Genomic DNA, 22973 nt, shown 5'->3' on the forward strand with positions numbered 1-22973 from the left:
GTGAACAAATTTTTATTCCGGAATTCACTTCTTTGATACCTACTGCTTTCATCCAAGCTTCTATTAGTTTACTTTTTTCTCTAATTTTCCGAATATATTTTTTACATATATAAAACGGTCAGTTTTTATTGGAAAGTAGTTAATGTAGGTGAAGAGTGAAGATCTATGTCTGAAGTGCTATTGCAGCTTTTCACTGAACATATTAACTTTTTATTTGATTTAACTATAGAAGAAAACTTCGTCGACTCCATCATCAAAAAATTTTTACTTTTTTAACGTGTTTTATTATTTTAATAAACAATTTTACAATTTGCGTGCACAGTTCCTATGTAAATTTTTCCCTCATCCGACTTATAAATTTTGCCACCAGACGGTGTATGCCCATTTGACGGATCCCAATAGTATTAATATAATCTGTGACCTAATAAGGACGGTTGGTGTTGTTACTGTTGTCATCTCTCGTAGCTTAGTGGTTAGAGCATTGGTGCGTAAAGCCAAAGGTCCCGGGTTCGACTCCCAGCGAGGGCTTGACAAAAGCAACAAATTTTCCCTCATTAACTTGAGGTAGTTTATAATGAGTAAAGAATTAAAAATGAATTTTCACATTAATATTAAAAAATTAACCATTTCCAATTTGGCTCAAAATTGTATATACAATTACATCGGTAATAAATCGACGGATCTGTAACCTTATAGGCTCGGTTTACCGTGATTACTGTTGTCATCTCTCGTAGCTTAGTGGTCAGAGCATTGGTGCGTAAAGCCAAAGGTCCCGGGTTCGATTCCCGGCGGGGGTGTGTGTCAAAACAGCAACAAAAATTTCCCTCATTAACATGAGGTAGTTTATAGTGGATAGAAAATTAAAAATGAATTTTCACATTAATATTCCATTTTAACTAACCACTATTAATAATTAAAAATGTCATTGTGTGTCATATATCAAGCACAACTGGTTGTATTTAGGAGATTCGAGTTATGGAAGCTTGACTGCACACGTACATTTAAAATTAGTGTAATTCTGATAAGTAATTAGAATGTAGAAGGGCATATAATGGACATACATAACAGAGTATTGTCAGCCGGTAATTTCAAAGTAATTTACCCTTCAAAGTACCTAAAACAACTAATTCATTTGCCTGTATTCTAATTTAATTAGGGTTGTCAACTGTCTATAATTAGCTATGTTACAATAACATTAAAAAAATAATTGTGACACGCATTCAACAAATCTAATTATACCAATTAGTGTAAATGTACACAGTCTATTGTAAGAATATAATTATTTCAACTAGAAATCGCGTGTGGCCGACATTCGACAAATTTGCTTTCAAAAAAATACAGTAGAAACGCCATAATGTCAACCGAAAAAGCAAAACCGGCCAAAACTTATATGAGGTGCGGAACCCCAAAACCAACAGGTTTGAGGTTTTTGAAATGTCCACGTTAACGAATTTTGTATTTTTTAACAACAGATTAACCCCTTACGTAATTTGTTTATCATTGCTATGGGTCTTTTAATATTTTTTGTAACTTATGACAACATTTTGATAATACATCGACACCATCCCAAATTTACAGCTACCGAGCGATTAGGTTATTCCTTCTGCCATCTGGTTGTATTAATTATGTACTATCTACAATTACACTATCAGCGAACATAGATACTAAGACTAACTGATAAATGACAACATACTGAGGAAATTTAAAGGGAGCGTTAAGTGTTATTATACAAAAAAACCTTACGAAAAGTTTCCGAAAATATTCGGGAATATTCCATAACTGTAGAAATAAGTAACCAACATCCAACAAGATATACCTAGTCGATAAAAGAACATTGACACAAACAAATAGTGCACGGAACAAGATGAAATAGTGAAGTATTTCGTGTGAAGGGGGGGGGACTTCTACGAGCAGGCAATGGGAAGTCCAGTCCGGTCATAGCTAATCTCTTCATGGAACGCCTTGAGAAGAAGACTATTGAGACCTCAGAGTAGTGTTGCCCAAACGCAAGAACAAGACGAGACTTAGCCAGTCTTGGTCTTGGTCTTGCGCCAATACACCTGGTCTTGGTCTTGGTCTTGGTCTTGCGCTCCCAGTCTTGGTCTTGGTCTTGGTCTTGCAGCAAGAGTCTTGCAAGTCTTGCAATTACCTATTAGTCTATTACTATTTATTAAAGTTTACTTTAAATCCTAGAAAAACGTATTAGAATTGGAACATTGTGAGCTTGAATGAATATAGCCATAGTAAAGATCAAGCAGATTAATAAATAACTGAAGATTTGATAAGAAATTCGAAAAATCAACTGACCTATATGTCGTTTTCCATGGAAGTAACTGTTTCTTAATAAACATTTATGATCCTTGCTTTCTACCGCGCCGCCTCGCCACGTGCCGGCTCTATGATAAGGATGCCGCCGCAAATCAAACAATAATATAAAGCGTGTAAAAAAATTCGAAATTATTTTGCATGAGTATACCTACACCCTATGGCGGCAATCAAATAGTGTCAAATGTTATGATTTCGGCGTGGCGGCAACGATTGTTTTAGATTTCAAAAGAAGCCGCCGGCGCGTGTATCATAACCATGTACTTCCGAAAAGCGGCAAATTTCTTTGAGAAGTAAGTACAAAACCTTTGATGACGCATTATCAAAGTGCCGATGGTTAAAACATAACTATGCATGCACTCAGTTTGATTTTAATAATTTTTTTATTCGCTATGTTTATGGTATTAGTCGTAATGCGCATAGGTCCAGTTTTTCATATTCTTTGATACAGTTTTTTGCGTCTCATAGAATTCCTAAGCGTACCTACCTATACACCGAACTGTTACACCTAACTACTCAGTGAAATAGCGCTAAGTCCTAGCTGCAAGACGCAAGAGTCTTGCAGGCTATGTCTTGTTCTTGCTCAAGTCTTGCACGGTCAGTCTTGGTCTTGGTCTTGCTAAAAATACGCGGTCTTGTTCTTGGTCTTGGTCTTGCAAAAACGCAAGAACAAGACCAAGACTGCAAGACCAAGACTGAATTTGGGCAACACTACCTCAGAGTTAATTCAACTGCTTGGTTCCGATACGTTGATGACATCGTAATATGAGGACACAGGATTAAAGGCACCAGAGATCAACGAACGGCGCACTACCTCTCTGGCATATCCACCATATGTTTCAAAGGTTAAGGACCAAATTAGTAGAATTCTAAGGAGACACGACATCAGAACTATCTTCAAACCTACGAAGAAGTTCCAGCCTACCATCAGATCACCTAAGGACAAAAGGGATACTGTTTAAGCCACGAGGATCCTGATCCTGCGGGAAAATACACATAGGAATCACAAAGAGATAGATGGGGAAGAGACTCAAGGAGCACAAAGCAAACTGCCGGCTTAGCCACTCTGAAATGGCTGAACACGCACTGAGCAATAGAGACCATAAAATACTTTCTGAGAATTGCAAATTGCTTTTTGGTCAGCGGCTATCGCAGCAGGATGGTCAGTGAAGCTACTGAGATCCACAAACATCCGGAGAACTTCAACAAGAAGAAAGAGACTCTCTCAGACTCAACGAGATCTCCCGATCCTCAGGAAAACTCGACCGATACCGACTGGCATGCCACGGTTGACTAAACCGAATCGAACCTAGCCAGTCCACATCGAGTATCGAAGATGGAACAACCTCTGCAGAAGTTCTGCCACTCGTGTTAGCGAAACGTTAGGAAGTAACTCCTAGTCAGGAAAGCATCAGTTTACTTATGCATATTGAGAATCATCTAGATAAATAGAAATGATAGAAAATTCGTTTGATAGAAATAAGAATATATTTACAGGCAAATTTTCTTATAAATTGTCAAAAACCGACTCGTATTAAGCTTACGTTGTTAGGCTATGTTAATAACAACATTTTTTAACAAATTTCTGATAAAACGTTTCTTGCGATCCCTTCACTACTTTATAAGCGAGTTAAACCAACTGTATCTACTCAATAGCAGCCAGCCGAGTATATCAAATTTCACTTTCTTCATGTGTGAATACCGGTACATATTTTTTCTTTTACGTTACAAAAATAGTCACTTAATTTAATAATTTCCCGCCCAACCCTTTATTTTCTAAACAACATGTTCACCGTATCCAATTTATCATATCGCATGTAAAAATAAACAAACCACCCCTACATTTCTTGTTAGCATAGAACAAGAAAGAATGTAATGAATTATTTAAACACTTACAATGCCATTGCGTTCTTTTTGAATTATTGATGGCATTCTCTAATAATAAGGGCGGTTAGTGATGAATAAACCTATACGTTTTTGTTTGATTTATTATTCATTATTTTTATTTCTGAATCATATTTACCTTCCTACTATTACGAACTTTGGTATTTTTGTTTATTAATTGCTACAGTTAATATTTAATAAGAACATTTATTTTAAGTTCTTGGTCAGAAACTTATCGAAACTTGAAACTACCAGACAAGGATCGCGATTTTTCATTACATTTCATCAGCACTCTATAGGCAATCTTAATAAATAACCGATGAAACTCCTAAAGAGCGAGTTTGTATAATATCGTATAGCCATATAGTTTTGCAGCTAATGAAATATTTCATACGTTAGATTAAGGTATCAGCTTGCCCAACTGAATCGACGACGCATCATACAGAGCCTTACCTAACGCAAGACACTTCATTAGCAGCAAAACCCCACTAGATGGCGATATACAGCCAACATGCGGATATTACATAAACTCGCTCTTTAGAAGTTTCATCGATTTGGTCAGTTGTTTACGTGATAGACCATTTTATGAGAACGTTTATTTAAACATCTTCATCAAAAGTATGGCGAAACTGGCAGACGTGGATCGCGATCTCGATCTCACCAACGCCCCATAGGCAGTCTCGCTAAATAAAATTGATTTTTTTTCTTGTTTAGTTTTGCTCGTAGAGGGGAAATCCTCAAAAATCTGAAGAGGGTAGTGTCGGATGCGCCTAAAACGCCTCCTCGAGTAACTAAACTAAAAAATGGCCTTCTACAGACTTTAGAATAAAGCTTTATCTATCTTACTACAAAATTTCAAACCTCTATTCGAAACATTAAACTCATGATATCCAGAACCGATAATCTGAATCCCCTTAGAGTATCGGCATGTTTTGAGTACTGTTGGCTCTTGCCGAGGCGACTTTTATAAAAGATGTAACCGAGTGGACTAATTTCAAAATTCAATACAAGAAAAAAATCACTAAATTTTTTAAACCCTTGTTTAAAGCTGATTATAACGATTAATTTTAATTGCGAATTTATCGATACATTGATTTTATTTTGATACATATTGGTAGTATTTTGGAATCTTGGAACGTATCCCCTACGATTCCATACCAATTACCATTCCATATCCGCGGTTTCTGTATTCGCGGCATATTTATGGAACGTATACCCCGCGAATAAAGAGCTTTTACTGTATATCATGCGTTAGAGAAGGCCCCATTTATTGCGTCGTTGATCAGTTGAGCATGTTGATATCTTAACAACGTCTTGCCTAACGCATCAAATACTTCATGAGCAGCAAAACGAACACGAAATGACAATATACTGCCTACACTTGGATATAATATTTAATGTTCATTTTACGTCAATCCTCGAACGTGCATGCATACAACATATGAGTAATAATAATAATAAGAATAAACATTAGAGACTTACGTTCCGAAGCAAAAATAGCCGATGATGAGTCCGACAATAAGACCGAAACCATGTCTTGTAGCAGAATTTGTTTTGGAGGGATGTAATACTGTGCGAAAAAGGGATGCCAATGCGAGGGCTACGAACTGACTAATCAAAAAATTCACCTGAAAAAAAAACACTTTTTAAGTAGGCATATTCTATTAAATTACTTAGTAAAAATAGAAAAAATTACAATTAAAAAAGCAGGCAATGAGCAGTTTACGACACCATCTCTAAAGTTGGCTCCTCAAAATGACACTTGCGCACTGCTGCCAACTTTGCTTTTTGACGGATCGTTAAGGTTACGGTAGGAAACGACAACAAGAAACAAGTGATTGTCGCATAGTATCCATGGTCAAATCCAAGAAGAGATAGGAGTAATAACTGTATGAATTGTTTAACGTACTGCGTGGTCGTAAGAGCGTCATCAAATTGTGTCAGTGAGTTAGTGCGCGATCTTTTCGGGTGATGGGCGATTACGTTTCATATTTGCATTTCAGTTCCCTGTCCTATTGTAGCCTCTAGATGGTTGCTATACTTCGTTTAGTTTCTGTAGCGATGTGACCTTCAATTTGACCGGCGCAAAGTACAAAAGAAGAGCACTAGGCCAGAAAAGAAAGGAGACAACTCTCGGCCAAACTCTTAACCGATGAGGAACGTATAACCCGTACAATACTGCACGGAAAAATTGACCAATTTATCCACTACAATTGCATTGCTCAAATGTACTGTTATTGGAACCATTTACTACTGAAAATATCAACGAGATGTTTATTTATATTTGAAGACATATTAAAGGCTTTAACGCTTGTTTTCGACTCGCACTACTATTCATGATTGAACAAAACTTTTGGCAGGTACTGTATGAAAAAGTATGTAAGAGTCGAGAGTATAATGAGCTTTTGTATCCCTACCTACGATTTTGCTGGCGCGTATCTAAGACATTGGAAAGGGCACATCGCTAGAAAAAGTAAATGAAGTATACTATGCGCGCTTTAGCGATGTAGGTTATGTTGATGGTAGTACAATATTTGAAGCCAACTACAAGAAGGGTGACGTAAAGTGCACTTTTATCCAAAAATATTTACACGATAATTTCAAATTGCATTTCATTTAAAGTTTCGCTTTGACGGTATCAAGTCTTTCGGCTATCCGTCCATGCATTGGCGCACAAGGAAAATATCCTTTCAACTGGAATGGAAAAACTAGTTGTAAAATACGAATAAAATTTTTCATGCTGCTGCTTTAATTAATTTTGTCCAAGCCCTAACATGGGCTTGCAATTTCACCGGCTGGACATATTTATTAATCAATTAAAAAATACGGGAGCTTTTTTTACTCCGTATTTAATTTTGCTAATTGCGGGTTTTCAAATTTTTATTGCGGGAAAACGGGGTAACCCGTAAAATACGGGGCATCTGGCCACCCTACAGAAAATAGCCGCGGTTGTTCATAAATTTTCATACCCTCGTTAATTTTGTCATGCTCGGGGAGATCTTGCAACACGACCCAAAAATTTTCTAGGTCACTTCAAAAGTCTGAAGATGGTTGAATAGACCGAAACGTTAAAAAACATAAAGTTGTTTAATTATTTGATCGCCACTGGAAAAACTAACTACATACGTCCAAAAATCGAAATGGTTTTAAATTCTTGTAATTACAAAAACACGCAACAAAGTTTTGCAGTATTAATTTGAAATCATTTTTTCGATTTTTAATTTACCCACTATAAACTACCTCAAATTAATGAGGGAAAAATTGTCGCTGTTGTCACGCCCCCGCCGGGAATCGAACCCGGGACCTTTGGCTTTACGCACCAATGTTCTACCACTAAACTACGAGAGGTGACAACAGCAACCACTACCAACCGACCTACAAGGTTAACGATTATTAACTTAATAAAAATCGACGGATAATCCACTATTAAGTTACTAACAATGTCATAGGATTTCATATATTTAATACATATATAATTTATCATTTCTTCTATCTGAGGAAGTCATTGTCATGAAATTATTATTGTAGCGTTAACAAAAAAAATTACAACATAAACTTTCTATTATTAAAAACGCGTTCTAGCTTTTTAAACCGTGTAGGATGTACTGATTATATTATTTGAAATTCTTTAAAAATTATTGCAATCAGTAACAATAACAATACTATTTTTAGCTTCAAATATTATTTAACAATTTGATAAGTAAAAGCGGTTAAATAATTTGCAATTTCACTTAGTGGAAATCTACTACCTAGTGCAATATCTTTTATCATTTGCATGTAACAGTAGATAAGTACACAATTCCGTGTTTTTTTTTTACAAAACGGGAAAAATCAAGTTTAACAAATCTTTAAGTTATGTATTCAACTCTAATCTAAAGTGGGGCATAATTCTTAATTTTATTGTTTCTTGTTATCTACAATAAATAGTACGATTTATCGCTTCTAACGTAATAACTGATGCAGTCAAATGAATTGTAAAAGTTCGTGAAAACATCAGATTTTTCAATAAATTATTTTGTGAAGTTTAAAATAACTAAAGAAGAAAGGGTCGTCTTTTATTCTTTATGCCAAATGAATTCTGTTTTGTTCAAACATTCCTTTTTCGTCACAATAATCTAAAGCAGTCCTCAACCTATTCGTTTGAAGTGTGTCGTAGCATACAATTCGCAATTGTATTTCAGTAAAAGTTTGAATTTTTTTCTTAATTGTCTGGCCACATTAGCAAATAGCGGATTTTTCATATTGGTTACGACCCATTTGTATGTACCTACCTACACGCTTACGATCAAATGGAAAACGATTTCATTACCTATATACTTAGTGACATAACTAACCGATATTAAGTATTGACTCAACCCGTTAGATCATCGATAAATTAATAGGTTTCGCATAAAATAAAGTATTTATTTAATAACAATAATAAACGGGCTGACGAATTGAGTAGAAATAGAAACAATACGTACTGTTATTTAGATTTAATTTTGTGTAGAAGAAAATGCTCACAAAAAACATACTTTTCGGATTGAATTAATGAACCATTATCCAATTAAACTGAGGATGACGAAAGTAACAATCGACGAGACTAGGACTATACAGGATGTGCCACCTAAGGACGTTTCGTCCATACCTCTTTGAGGAGGATACCGTGGATAGAGAAGGTTAAAAATGAAGAGGTATTAGAAAGAATAGGACAACAGAGGACTTGGAATGGAATTCAATAAGAAATAGGCGAGATAGGTTGGTAGGACACCTTCTCAGGCATGAAGGTCTAGTCAGAGACATATTAGAGGCAGAACCGGGAGTTAGGAGGGGTAGAGGTAGACCTAGATTAGATTACTGTTCACAAATAGTTAAGGATGTGGGTTGTTCTAGTTTTAGAGAAATGCGAAGATTAGCTCGGGGTAGGAAAGAGTGGAGGTGCGTGTCCAACCAGTCATAGGACTGACGACCTTATGATGATGAGTCACAAGAGAGATTTACACGTAAGGTTTTATAAATATTCTCATGCAGGAAAACGTTTTTTTTTTATACCTGATGAGGATACCGTGGATAGAGAAGGTTAGAAATGAAGAGGTATTAGAAAGAATAGGAGAACAGAGAACTCTATGGAAGTCAATAAGAAATAGGTGAGATAGATTAATAGGACATGTTCTCAGGCATGAAAGTCTAGCCAGAGATATATTAGAAGCAGAAACGGAAGTTAGCAGGGGTAGAGGTAGACCTAGATTAGAAGATTAGCTAGGGATAAGAAAGAGTGGAGATGCGTGTCTAACCAGTCTTAGGACTGATGACCTTATGATGATGAGTTACAAGAGAGATTTACACGTAGTGTTATATAACTATCCTCATGCAGGAAAACGTCTTTTTTTATACCTGATGAGAATACCGTGGATAGTGAAAGTTAGAAATTAAAAGGTATAAGGTAGAAAGAATAGGAGAGCAGATGACTGTATGGAAGTCAATAAGAAATTGGCGAGATAGGTTGGTAGGACACCTTCTCTAGTCAGAGATATATTAGAGGCAGAAACAAGAGTGAAGAAGATTAGATTACTGTTCGCAAATAGTTAAGGATATGAGTTGTACTAGTTTTAGGGTAATGCAAAGATTGGCTCAAGATATGAATGAGTGGATATACGTGTCCATCTAGCCTTAGGACTAGATGCAGAAAATACTTTCAGTTATACACGGTGTTCGATTTCTTTTTCGATGCGAAATTAAAAGCCCTTTCTACTGATATAGGGTTTTGAATATTCATCTCTAACACCTGTTTTATTTTTAAACCCTTATATCAGTAGAACGTTCTTATAATTTCGCATCGAATAATATTTATTATTGTTTAAGAAATGGTTCACTTAATTATATATTTCTTATATTAATTTGTATTAGCCATATCGGGTAACTGCCCTAATGGGCAAACCAGTTTTGAATGTATTAATATTCGTCGGTAATTACGCTAATTGGCATTTACAATAATTAGTCCAATATAAAGTTATTGTCGCTTTTAAGAAGGGGTGGAAGTAATTGCAGTGGTAAATATTGTTTGTCAAACAATAATAAATATTTATTTTTCTTATTAGGTAACGAAAATATATTATTTGGTCTGGAAGTAAATATTTAGTAAAAGATGATTTTGAATACTAAGAAAAATTGTTAACTGTAAAGCTGAATTCATTATTTCAATATTTCTCCACTGTTGTTAAAATTTGAATTTCAATATCTGTCTGAAATACATAATTCGATTTATACTTTAATCCGGCCCTGACGACCTTTACAACCACTTATCTAATGTTCAATAGTTCTCCTACTGTGCGGTTGCTATAAAATATCAACGGACTACCCAGCAGCATGGCCTAGAGATTTAGACCATTGGTTAGCATTCGGGAGGACGCCGGTTCGATTCCAGGTCTGTCTGCATTGTTCCATGGTTTTCTGTGGTTTCCTTGGATAGCTCAGGCAAATGCTGGGGCAGTAATATTCCATAGATAGTCTTTCATTCTTTTCTGTCTTCATTCCGTCCCTTTTCATCTTTCTTACTCGAACCTCCATCCACCCATTCCCACGATTCCTGAAAGAAGGCTGAAGAGGGCCTTGCGCCTTACCTTCCGGCGTTGTCCAAAGGGGCTACCCGCCCACCAGCATTAGTGGCTGGTGGGAATGAAACACCCACAAGTTTATTTTTCAGCGGACTTTAAAAGTCGGTCCACTATATCTTTGAAGTTTCCATACGATAATAATTAAGATAGTAACAATTTTTATTCATGCAAATAACATTTCTTCTGTAAAGGTAGCAGAGTGGAAGTTAGTCTTCATTCAATCTCAATATTTTTTTTATTCGAATTTTTAGTTAAGTTGTGAAAGGTTAAAAAACTGCCCTTTTAATGCCTTTTCCGAAATATAAAACATCTTTTCCTAAGAATTTTTAATTTGCCCCATCAAAGCCCATAATTTCTCAAAAATTCGGCTGTACCAGACGAACAGACACATGTAAGTTACATTCACCTATGGTTCACACGCTGAGCATTGAGCATCATATTGCGCAAATTTGTATGTTCTATGTATTAATATAAATCTAATATCTCATCATTTATGATACTATGTATTTTTATTTCTTACTTTCCATCTCTCTTATAATTAAGTTGATTGTAATCTCCAGTTTTTAATAAACTTTTTTAAAAACAATGTTTCGAATTCCCGAAACTTAATTTGAATGAGTGACCTTATAAAAGTGTTCCTTTTTTTTCTTTTTAATATATACGAAATCTTCCAAGCAATAAAGTCTGCATTCCTTTGCGGTAATACAGTTACTTAAGTCAAAATTATCTACTATTTGAAGGATTTCAGGAAATGTCAATAATAGACTATTTACAATTACCTATTTGTAATATGATAAAAATAAAACACCATAAAACCTGCCAACGCCCACAAAGGTCGTTAATAAAAATGCTTTCGTAATTTTATAGAACTCGAAAGTCACTGTTTTGATTACACAGTACCTATCAGTACATTTCCACAATATTAATCGAGTAGATTAAAGAGAACTTGAAATGAGTGGTTTTAAGGAAATGAAAAATGGCGGGGTCGTTAAAAGAATAATAGCAAAGAGAGAATGCCTAGAGGGTGTGTGGGTGTGTGTTATATCGAGAATTGGTTGGTAAACAAGTCATTAAAGAGGTCTATTCTGGAACATTTACACAACAGGTAAGGTAAAACGTTTACATTTCAGCGTCGGCATATTGGAACGAAGTTGGGACATTAGTCCAGTAAAATCTGTTATTTCGAGGACAAGTCTCGCAAAGTTGTGGATATATAATATGCGTATTTGGTCCACGAATAAAATGATATAAAAAATACTGTACATAAAATCGGAAATATCATTATTTATACCTATTTATTTATCTATCGGTTTAAGTAGACATACAATTAGGAACTTCAATCTATTTTTTTTTTTCAGTTTTTACCCATTCAAGTGCCTACTATACCAATGGAACCTTCCTTCAGAATCGTACCGTGACGCAATTTTAGTTTTTATTCATTCCAGGTCCNTAATATTTAACGTGGCAGCAACCATACCTAAAAAGAGAGGCGCGGATAGGTGCGATTTAGAACAATTCATAGCTAGAATTCTACAGAGGAGAATGGAAAAAAGGACAAAAGAACTATTAGGGGAAGATCAATTTGGGTTTGGAAGAAATAGAGGAACGCGGGAGGCTTTACGAATAACAATAGAGAAAACGACAGAAAAAGGAGAGTGCGTACATAGGATTTGTAGATTTAGAAGAAGCTTTTGACAATGGGACAAGCTGTTAAATATACTTAAAAATATAGGGATAAGTTACAAAGATATAAGGAGTGAAACTGAGCTTGTATAAAGAGCAACAGGCAGTTATAGAACTGGGGCTGCAACGTAGAGAAATAAATATTAGAAAGGGAGTCACACAGGGACACTGTCACCGCTACTTTTTAATCTATACATCGAAGACGTGATCAACATCATTAAAGACACTACAACTGTAGGGATAGGTATACAGGAGCAAAAGATTATAGTATGCTTAAATTTGCAGATATAGCAGTATTAGCATTTAGCAAGGAGTTAGAGATAGCTTTAAATAAAATGAAAGCGGTACTGACAAAACAGTACTGTATGAAAATAAATAAGAATAAAACAAATATATTGGTATGCAAGGGAAGAAAAGTAGAAAATGAGCGAATATAAAGATAAGAGACGAAAAATTAGAAGAAGTGGCTGATTTTAGGTATCTAGGAAGTCAGATAAGAGAGTTAGGAGGGGTAGAGGTAAATAGTTAAGGATGTGGCTTGTTCTAGTTTTAGAGAAATGCGAAGTTTAGCTCAGGATAGGAAAGAGTGGAGGTCCGTGTCCAACCAGTCTTAGGACGAATGACATTATGATAATGATGAAATATTGTAAAATAAACGTTTGTTTACTTCTTCTATTATCATTGCAATCTCAGTATGCACTGGAAATACAAATTTAAGCTAGTTAGTAATGCAACAAGTTGTAACCGCATTTAATAATTCGCAATGATTCGTTACGGCTCTGGCGAAACAACAATATCAATTAATGTAACCTAATTGTCTAAAAATAACAAAATTACCGTATAGGTTCGCTCGATTTAGTTTAAGGAATTACCTGAATTAAATTTTTATGTTAAAAGTATGATAGTTTACAGGAACGGACTCAAGAAGTATTCTTGGCGAAAAGGGGGATTTTTAAGGCAGCAAATATAATTAAGTAGTAAAAATAAAATTAATTGAAGCACCCAATAAAAAATTATCTAGAAATATGCAAAAATTCAAAACAATTTCGTTATGTATGTTTATAGGTGCTTGTAATTACAAAAAGTGTACCCAGGGATCTATGTGAGTGCTTACGAAATCATAATAATAGATAATTTCTACTCACTATTGACTAATAAAAAAGTAATAAAAATCTACTTTGACAATATAATAGACTTCGTATAGAGTAAAGGGAATCGTAAAATGCCTCTCTAATTTATTATGGCATATATATACTATATACTATACTATGTATACCTATTTATCTAATCCTACATAAGTACCAAAGCAAACAGTATAGTGATCAGCAAAACAACTGGGACAGTCTTGGTCTTGTCTATTATTCAGCCTTTGTCTTTTGCTCTTGCACAAATACTTCGAGTGCTAGTGTTGGTCTTGGTCTTCCGGATGCAGTGTAGGTCTTGGTCTTACTTCTTAAGTCTTAGTATTGTTCATTAATCTGATACTTATCGTATTTTTTAAGAATTCTAAACACCGACATAATATTGAATATTGAAACGGTATTGACAAAACAGTACTGTATGAAAATAAATAAAAAAAATCGGTTGTCTCTAAAGTCGGTTTACTGACGATAGTTGAACGTGACAACGTCATAAGAAAATACTGATGGAATGGTTTCATTTTTCAAAAGAAAATTTTAATTTTATTTGTTTGATAGATATTTTGTATGGATATAGAGAAGGAGGCAAATGGAAATGTATTATTGTATAGCAGCTGTCCACGCGGACGCATCGCTCACTCAAGTAGGAGAGAGACAGATGTCGAACGCTGCCGAACGCGGAGGCCGATTGTGCCTCTTTGTCGCTCGTTCCGCGCTCTCGCTTGCACTTCAAGCCTTAAATGGAACGCCTCAGAGCGAGGTAACGCCGCATGAGTCATGTTTTTTCGTGCGTGCAGCCGGTTCCATCGAATTATAAGACGTTGTCACGTCAATAAAACTAAAATACTGATACGCAAAGGAAGAAAAAGAGAGTATATAAAGATAGTAGACGAAAAATTAGAAGTGGCTGAATTTAGGTATCTAGGAAGTCAGACGAGTCCTGACGGAAAGAGTAGTAGGGATATAAAGCAGAGGATAGCGCAGGGTCGAGTCGTCTTCGTCACTTTTATGCTCGCGAACGGTTAATTTGGAAATTCGAAAAGGATTGTTAAAGGTGTATGTTTGGAGCACGGCGCTGTACAGGTGCGAAACATGGACAAATGGCGCGGCGGAAAAGAAAAGATCAGAAGCTTTCGAAATGTGGTATTACAGACGAATGATGAGGATACCGTGGATAGGGAAGGTTAGAAATGAAGAGGTATTAGAAGGAACAGGAGAACATATATGGGAGTCAATAAGAAATAGGCGGGATAGGTTAGTAGGAAACCTTCTCAAGCATGAAGGTTTAGTCAGAGACATATTAGAGCCAGAAACGGAAGTTAGGAGGGCCTGAGAAGGTGTCCTACTAACCTATCTCACCTATTTCTTATTGACTTCCATAGAGTCCTCTGTTCTCCTACTCTTTATAATATCTCTTCATTTCTAACCTTCTCTATCCACGGTATCTTCATCATTCGCCTGTAACACCACATTTCGAACGCTTCTAACCTTTTCTTTTCTTTTTAGTAATAAAATTCCATGTGGATTCTGCTATCATGTCTATACAAAAACTCCTCAGGATCAAAAATGTGAGTAACTAAAAACGTTAGTGTTTCAATGTGATCAATTTTAGATAACACTTACGTTTCTACTAAAAACAAAAGTGCCTAACAAAAATATTGCGAAATATGTAGATATATGTGGAAATCTTCAGCTTACCGTCTGCTCTGATTGCATAATCTCGCTACAGTCCTGTATCTAGGTACATTTCCAAACTTAATAGTCAGGCAGACGTAAGTTTACGCCATTATTTATTACACAAACATTTCTTTTTACAAGTTTGGTAGATACTCGCTATAATATGAACCCTACTATAGTAATGCAAATTACACATTCCTATACATATATAGCCACACCCAAGGTTACAAATTTGGAATAGAAAATATCGCAAGGTTACAATCATACTTATATATGAAAACATACATTAAAGTAGGCATCTATAGTTGAGACATTCAAAATTGGCATAGTCCGCAATGAAACTAATGAAACTGTTGTATTTGGTTCCTTCTTTCAATATACTAACCAAAGACCAGACGTTGTAGAGAATATCGTAAACACAGAAAAGAGATGTCAGGTAGGAATTGCAGCAGACACTAATAAAGAAAAACGAATAACATCACACCAATTGATGTGTAACAGAAAGAGATGTAGACAAGCAGAATTTGAGCATGTTGCATCAGATTTTAAACAAAATTCAACGTTTGAAATGAAAATGACGACAGTTCCAAGATATGTCCGATCTTTCGGATAATCTATTGCCGTCTACACCAATGTCGAACGTCGCAACTATATGTAGGTGTATTGAAAGCTAAACTGCGGACACACGTTTGACCCCTGACACATATCAAAACATCCTGCTTACTATATCGTATCATATCTATCTAGGTAGGTAGGAATATATTTATGTACAAAGTGGAATTGTAAATAAAAGACGGTTTTTTAGAAGACCGTGAATTGGGTGGGGGGGATGTGGGTGCATGGGCTAGCACTCCTTGAGGGCCTACCTACCTAATTAATCAAACTAATTGCTATTTTGTAAAAAAAATGTTTTCTTTAATGATGTATAGGTACAGGAAAAAATTACAACAATAAAATATTTTATTTCTCCAATATTGCCGAGATAGGTCGGTAGGACACCTTCGCAAGCTCATGAAGGGCTAGTTTAGAGACATTGGAAGCAGAAACAGAAGCTAAAAAAAAGAGAGGTAATCCTGGTTTAGATTACTGTATACAAATAGTTAAGCATGTGGTACGTTCTAGTTTTAGGGAAATGTAAAGATTAGCTCAGTTTGGAAAAAGTGAAAGTGCGTGTCCAGCCAGTTTTAGGACTGACGACCTCATGATGATCATGGGTTATAATTAGATATACAAACAGATACCGTAGAACAAGTTACTTATAGGTAGGTATAAATTATGAAGGAAATTTCAGATTATTTTTTATTTTATAATTCACAAAGTTGTCTATTGACCTGAGGTCCCTTAATATACATGGGGATCTAGGGCTGCAGCCCAAAAAGCCCATACGAATATAGATTTGTAAAGTTCCCTTGCTACATCAATACACTGTACACATTTACATCGGTACCTAGCTATATTTTAAAAGCAACAACTTGTTGAATGCTGTAAGTACATAAGTAGACAATTGGTGGTTGAATAGAAGTTACAATTACATAAAAACAGTAGCAAAGGGTTTTATCTAACAGTAATTTATTTTATGTAAATTTTAATAACAATTCATAGAATTTCAATACAAATTTCACTATATACACAGATCGTCCTACAGTATTAGTATAAGAGATTTCAAACTTCTGCTATACATGTTTTTTACATTAATTACAAAATAAGGGTGATACAAATACCATTTGGCTTTCGACGAGTTGTATATTATTTAATAGTTTCTTAAAAGGAAAACACTAATACAAAATATCACAATTGTGCGATCAATAAAATGGTCCACGATTTTCAGAGTACCGACAATAGGAATAATAGAAAAGAACAATTTTATAAATAGGAGATAGGTATTCTCACTCACCTGGTCAACATTAATGCCTGTTAGATTAGCCAGCCATAAAAACATTTTACTTCCTTCATAGTACGAATTCGTCATTTTGACATTAAACACAAATCAGTACCGACAGACAGGCACTCACCGGATTTAACTATTATTATACACGCGACTAACTCCAACTTCGAACTAAAACAACTCGAACTCGGGAACTGTTTACTGTTGTCTAAAAATTAAAGAACGGCAACGATGCCACTGCAAGGCCACTAGCGGAGGGGATAAAAGTTGTACACTACTACACTTATTACACCTGGTGCTACTACCTAGTAGGACCTAGTAGGCAGTTGAATATGAATTCAAAGTCATTGACCTATGGATAATTTTTATTATCCTGATTAAATTGTAAATAAAGCACGGCTCTGTAGTATGTCATTAAAAACTGTCATTTTGGCAGTACTGACATCCGAGAAACGTCTTAGTCAAAATCTAAATCTACTAGTATTTATTCATTAATTAATATGTTTTCATTTTTATATATGAGTGCACAATTACTAAGTATTTTAAATTTTGTTTAAAAGATATATTTTTTTAAAATCACGCAATTAATGAGCTACATAACTTTTTAGTTGATTTAATGTAACCCAACCTAGCCTAATATGTGAAATGTAAATATGTGATGGATAATAATCTTTTTAAATTCAGTCAAATTCTTTTTCATGCACTTAATGATATGAATGAATAATGTTCTGCTTTAATTTAAGTTATTAATAAATTTGTAGGAAACTTGAATTTATATAAGTTTTTGTTTTTGCTTTTAGAAAAGTATTATCGACAACACTGGAAATAAGTAGGTGTGTGTCGGTGTCTCACGAAACTTGCAGGCTGTAAAGTAGATTACGCACATGCGCTCCGTCTAACTACATTCTACATGAATGAATTCCTCTAAAAGTCAAAATCAGCTGTTTGTTAGGTTTAATACGCAATTCCTTCAACTTCAAGGTTTTTTTAGAAGAATCAATGTCGTTTCCAGATTAACTTTAAATAAGTAAATGACTGAAACAAGGCAGTTAATTAATTGCCTTTTTTTATCGGAAATAAAGTGATGATTGTGACCTTTGGTACATATGTTTGAGCTGCAAGTGACCTTATAAGTAAACTTGAAACGTTTTAAGGGTTTTAAGTGGATGGTGCATGAAATGGGTGTTCAGGATACAGTCGCATGGTGAGTTGTTATTTTCTTCAGTTTATGAAGTCTAACATTAATTAATCAATACTTTCCTTAGGTATCAGAAAAAGATTGGAACTTATGATAAGCAGCAGTGGGAATTATCATTTGAAAGACACATAATTAGAGGATACAATCATGTGAAAACTAAGTCAGCTCGATTAAAGACTGAACTCATTGATGTAGATCTTGTTCAAGGTAAAAAATCTTCTGTTTCATATACTTACAATTTGTATATACAAATAATTATGTATCAACTAAATATTTTTTATGCAACTGTCGCATATTTGGTATTGTTTATTTACATTATCATTTTATTATATGCAGGCCTATTTCAGTGTCTCACAAATTTTTTTCTTCACATGCTCACTTTTTATTCATTCTTTTTGTTTGTAGTTTTTTATATCTTTCACCTTTCCTTGCAAAAGTACATAATTTATTTCTCTCTCACTAGGTTTCCCACTATGAACTCAGTGTTAACATTCAAAATTCCTTTTACCAACTCTGCTGGCCTTAATACTTTGAGACTCTTGTCCAATATCCATGCATTTTACTTATTATCACTTATTTCAACTAACTGCACTTCTGATTTTATTAATTTCTTCGTTAAATAACACAAAACAGAGAACACCTCTCTCTCATATTAACAGCTCCTGTCCATAGATTAAAGAATATATACTGTTAACCATAGATAATAGCTGTTAGCTCTTGTCGCCCATGGAAGTATTCAACATTTCGGCTCCTGGTAAATTTATCGATCACCTCGTTGCCTACCTTATCAGCCATTCAGCTGTCATTTATTTATGTATGATCTTCTCCACTAGATGTCATTATATATCTGATTTTTACCTTTAACTAATACCGGTTGCCACTAGAGATCGCCATTTATCTTGTTTTATTTTCTTTTCAATAGGTAATCTTGAAACATTAATGCCCTAAATAAATAGTTCTTAATGCCTTCGTCATTAAACAACTCTCTCCTAACTTTCTAGAAGATCAATCAGATCTTGTCTGCCCACCTGATCTCTATTGGAATTACCTAAACAATCTTTAGATTCATTACCTACATTAACTGCATCACTTTGATAACGCCTCGGAGTATCCACTGCAGCAATAGCCTTAAATCGTTTATAGTTTGTAGCTTTTAACAGTTTGTAATGGAGCAAATTTATATTTGTTGTTACCCAATACATTTGTAATCTTGCATGGGCCATCATATTTGTTCGACCCCTTTCTATTAACACCCTTCTTTCCTAGCATAGCAGTTGCCTGACGCTACAATACCAAATCACCTACTTATTCGGTTTCAATTTTTCGTCTCTCATCATATCTCCCTTCATTTAACTTGTCACCCTTTTCAATCTCTCATCCGTCTTACATCTTACGAGCGCTTTCGCCGTAGTGTAACAGTGTCGATCTCTGATCTGCTACTCGCCCACTCTGATATGAGAACAATATATCGCTGGGGAAAGTCCAGTACCGGTATTTATTGTCTGATTGATTCCCCACAAAATTTCTGGTAATTGTTCGTCCCAACTCGCCGTAATTGTATCAAGTATTGTGCAGTTTTGTCTCTCTCACTGACCATTCGCCCGAGGAGTAGCAATAGCATTCCCCACATGCTCGATGCCCTTCGTAATTCATTCAAGCTAGCAAACGTTCTGCAAGTAAATGCCAATCCTCTCAATCCTCTAGCCTTGGGCACCAAAATTCGTCAAACATCCTTCTTAACGTTTCAATAGTTTCCACTGAGCTCAATTTTTGGGGACTTGGCGCTTGTATATTTGGTAAATGAACCTACCATCACCCGCAAATAACCTTTTCGCTTTACACTTTTGATAAAGGGAACTAGATGATTTACGTATATTGTGCCTAATTGAACCACCTGCTTCTTAGACGAAAGGAGAATTTTTTCACCTCGCCCATGAACCTTTTCTGCATACGCATAATTCAAACAGAATGTCGTGTACTTCTTGCACACCTCATTTTAATAAACGAATATGATTTCTTAGAAAGTTCCAGGTATTTTCTGAATCCATGATGCCCAATATCATCATATGGTTTGTGCAGTAAGTTAAATTTGATCTTCACTTGCCACGTATCATAAAACGCCACCATCCACCTTAACTACCGATCTCACATCATTGTCAACTATACTTCGTTCTAACGCTTTAATGATTACCTGAGCCTTCTCATTCTGCAATTGAATTGTGCGCCAAACCAATCTGTCTCAGAAATAGCCACTAAATTCACCCATACTGGGTTGCGACTGTGGACATTACATGCTGCGTTTTATTCAACTTCCACCTTATGCCAATTGCTCCATTTCACTCCAACATAATTCTTCTGCTTTCTTTATTAGCTGAGTAAGTGGACTCACGAAAGTTACAAAGTTTTTAATAAACTTACGGAAGTTCCTATCCAACCCAAGTAATTGTCGCACCTTTCTCAATCCTTGCCTAATTCCATGTCTACTCACTTCACGTTCTAAACATTCAATAGCAGTTTTAACAAAAGGGCACTCCACCATGTTTAGCTTAAAATCCGCCTCTCATATCAAGTCTAGTACATTTTCTAATATGGTTTAACTACCACTACCAGAGAGTTTGCCAACCCCTAAAGAACATGTGTATACTCATATATTGTCCACCCGGAGTGACAAACGCCGTTTTATCATGGAATTTAGATGCATAGATAGATACCTGACGATATCCTTGCGCCATATCTAAAGTTGTAAAGAACCATTCATCAGTCGATCGGTCTAGCTGATTTGCAAGTCATTTCCTCTTATACTGACTTCTTGTTTATCCGCCCTTTTGCACTTCAATGCTCTAGCTACCATTCGTCCTTTGTTCTACTGTAGCCGTTGTGGACTTAAGTTCGTCATCATAATTTGAGTGCTTCCGTCTGAACACCTGATTTGCTCATCTACAAAAATTTAAGGGGAGCAAATTGCATTGGGCCGCCAAAAACTAGCCGAATCACCCAACAAGACGCCAATGCAATATTTTCCTCCAGAATACGGGGGTATTTTACCGCCTTATTTCGCCTTCAGTGCTAAGCCACATGTCTTTGAACGGATCTTCCTCTCTTGTCTCTTTAGTGAATGATGCCTTTCTATCCTTTACCAACATTATAAAACATTCTTTTCCTATCTCCGATTGTAATAGAATTAAGTGAGCATTATCAATATCATACAAAGTAACTAAGTAAAAACAAAATCTTTAACCTAAAAAAGTAAATCCGTATCCGGTTTGGCCACCTCTCCAAAAACGCCGGCCCGAACAATCGCTCGGTCGCTCGGATTGTTAAGACGGCCCTAGCCATATCCTTTTAATAATGTTGATTCAAAGGTCAACTGCAATTCTAGCGCGATCATCTGACATTAAGTTAAGATGACATCCTGTATCTACATACACTTAACACCTGCCCTGTTCATCAAAGCAATTCTTTTGTATGTATTATCCAAAAGAGTACTCACCGGTCTGCTTTCACTACACCTTTCTTCTTTCCTCCACTCCCTGATTTTGTTTGTTTTGCTTGTCATACGAAATTACTTTTGCCAGGATTGACACTGGTTAAACTAACGCCCCTGTCACATTTAAGATGCGGACAGTTCCTGTTAAAATGAATTACAAACTTCTGGCTATTGTAGCAGCGGACCCTTATTTTTTGCTCTTTTTCGTCGTCTGTTTCTTTGTGGGATGAGCTGTTGGAATGATCATCGTCTTAGACTTCACGCCCTAGGAGATCTATGACTCTCGAGACCTCAAAAGAATTTAGAATCTGGTGTCTCACTTCTACATGTCCACGCGTTCTCCCGTAACTCCTATGGTTAGTCCCTTAATTATACAGAAGATTGCATCTTCGCCTACTACCTTTAGTAATAATATATTGTCATTGTTTGATCGGTATTATTCCGTCTTTCCATCATCTCTGTCATGCAGTCATGGTAGTCATGCTGTCTCGAGAACTCCTTATGCAAGCACACTTTCTACTCCTGCCATGTTTACATGATGATGTCATGAACTGAGCATATCAGTCTCAGGAATTTGGTGACGTTGGAGTAGTGATCATCAGAGTCGAATTCTTCCATTAAATCGCCTCAACGCCTACCTGATACACCTTGTTACATCGAGCCAGCGCCTACTGAGGTAATCGAGGGGGATGTTCCTTTGATTTTCTCTTGTACGACCCGCCTGATGATATCTTCTGTTCCGTCTCCCGAAAACTCCTCCCTTTCCAGCTCCCTCATTTCGAAATCAATATCTAGCTGCTTCAATTTCTCGGGTGGTTATTTTTATAAATTTCATCCTTAAATAACACGGAAGGTGTTCTGTGTCCACCGAGCGGCATGGCCTAGAGATTTAGACCATTGCTTAACATTCGGGAGGACGCCGGTTCGATTCCGGGTCCGTCTACCTTGGTCCAAGTTTTTCTGTGGTTTCCTTGGATCACTTAGGCAAATGCTGAGGCAGTAATATTCCACAGATAATCTTTCATTTTCTTCTGTCTTCATTTCGTCCGTCTCAACTTTCTCACCCGAACCACCACCCACCCATTCCCACGATTCCTGAAAG

General features: G+C 35.9%; 2 protein-coding genes across 3 annotated transcripts in view; one reads left to right on the forward strand and one right to left on the reverse strand.

Annotated features, from left to right (window-relative positions):
* The window catches only part of LOC108738883 (lysophospholipid acyltransferase 2), a 59769-nt gene extending 42141 nt beyond the window's left edge, over positions 1-17628 (reverse strand). For both annotated transcript variants that reach the window (XM_025980335.1, XM_025980336.1), the window contains exons 1-2: positions 17196-17628; positions 5692-5837 (exon numbers count right to left, since the gene is read on the reverse strand). In XM_025980335.1, coding sequence (XP_025836120.1) covers positions 5692-5837; positions 17196-17270 — 221 coding nt within the window. In that variant the 5' untranslated portion in view covers positions 17271-17628. The remainder of the gene's footprint in view (positions 1-5691; positions 5838-17195) is intronic.
* Positions 17629-17715: 87 nt separating this feature from the next.
* The window catches only part of LOC108738884 (putative homeodomain transcription factor), a 14757-nt gene continuing 9499 nt past the window's right edge, over positions 17716-22973 (forward strand). The window contains exons 1-3 of the mRNA XM_018472494.2: positions 17716-18390; positions 18452-18591; positions 19960-20060. Coding sequence (XP_018327996.1) covers positions 18353-18390; positions 18452-18591; positions 19960-20060 — 279 coding nt within the window. The 5' untranslated portion in view covers positions 17716-18352. The remainder of the gene's footprint in view (positions 18391-18451; positions 18592-19959; positions 20061-22973) is intronic.

The sequence above is a fragment of the Agrilus planipennis genome, unplaced genomic scaffold (genome assembly GCF_000699045.2).
Source record: "Agrilus planipennis isolate EAB-ADULT unplaced genomic scaffold, Apla_2.0 scaffold210, whole genome shotgun sequence".
Taxonomy (NCBI): domain Eukaryota; kingdom Metazoa; phylum Arthropoda; class Insecta; order Coleoptera; family Buprestidae; genus Agrilus; species Agrilus planipennis.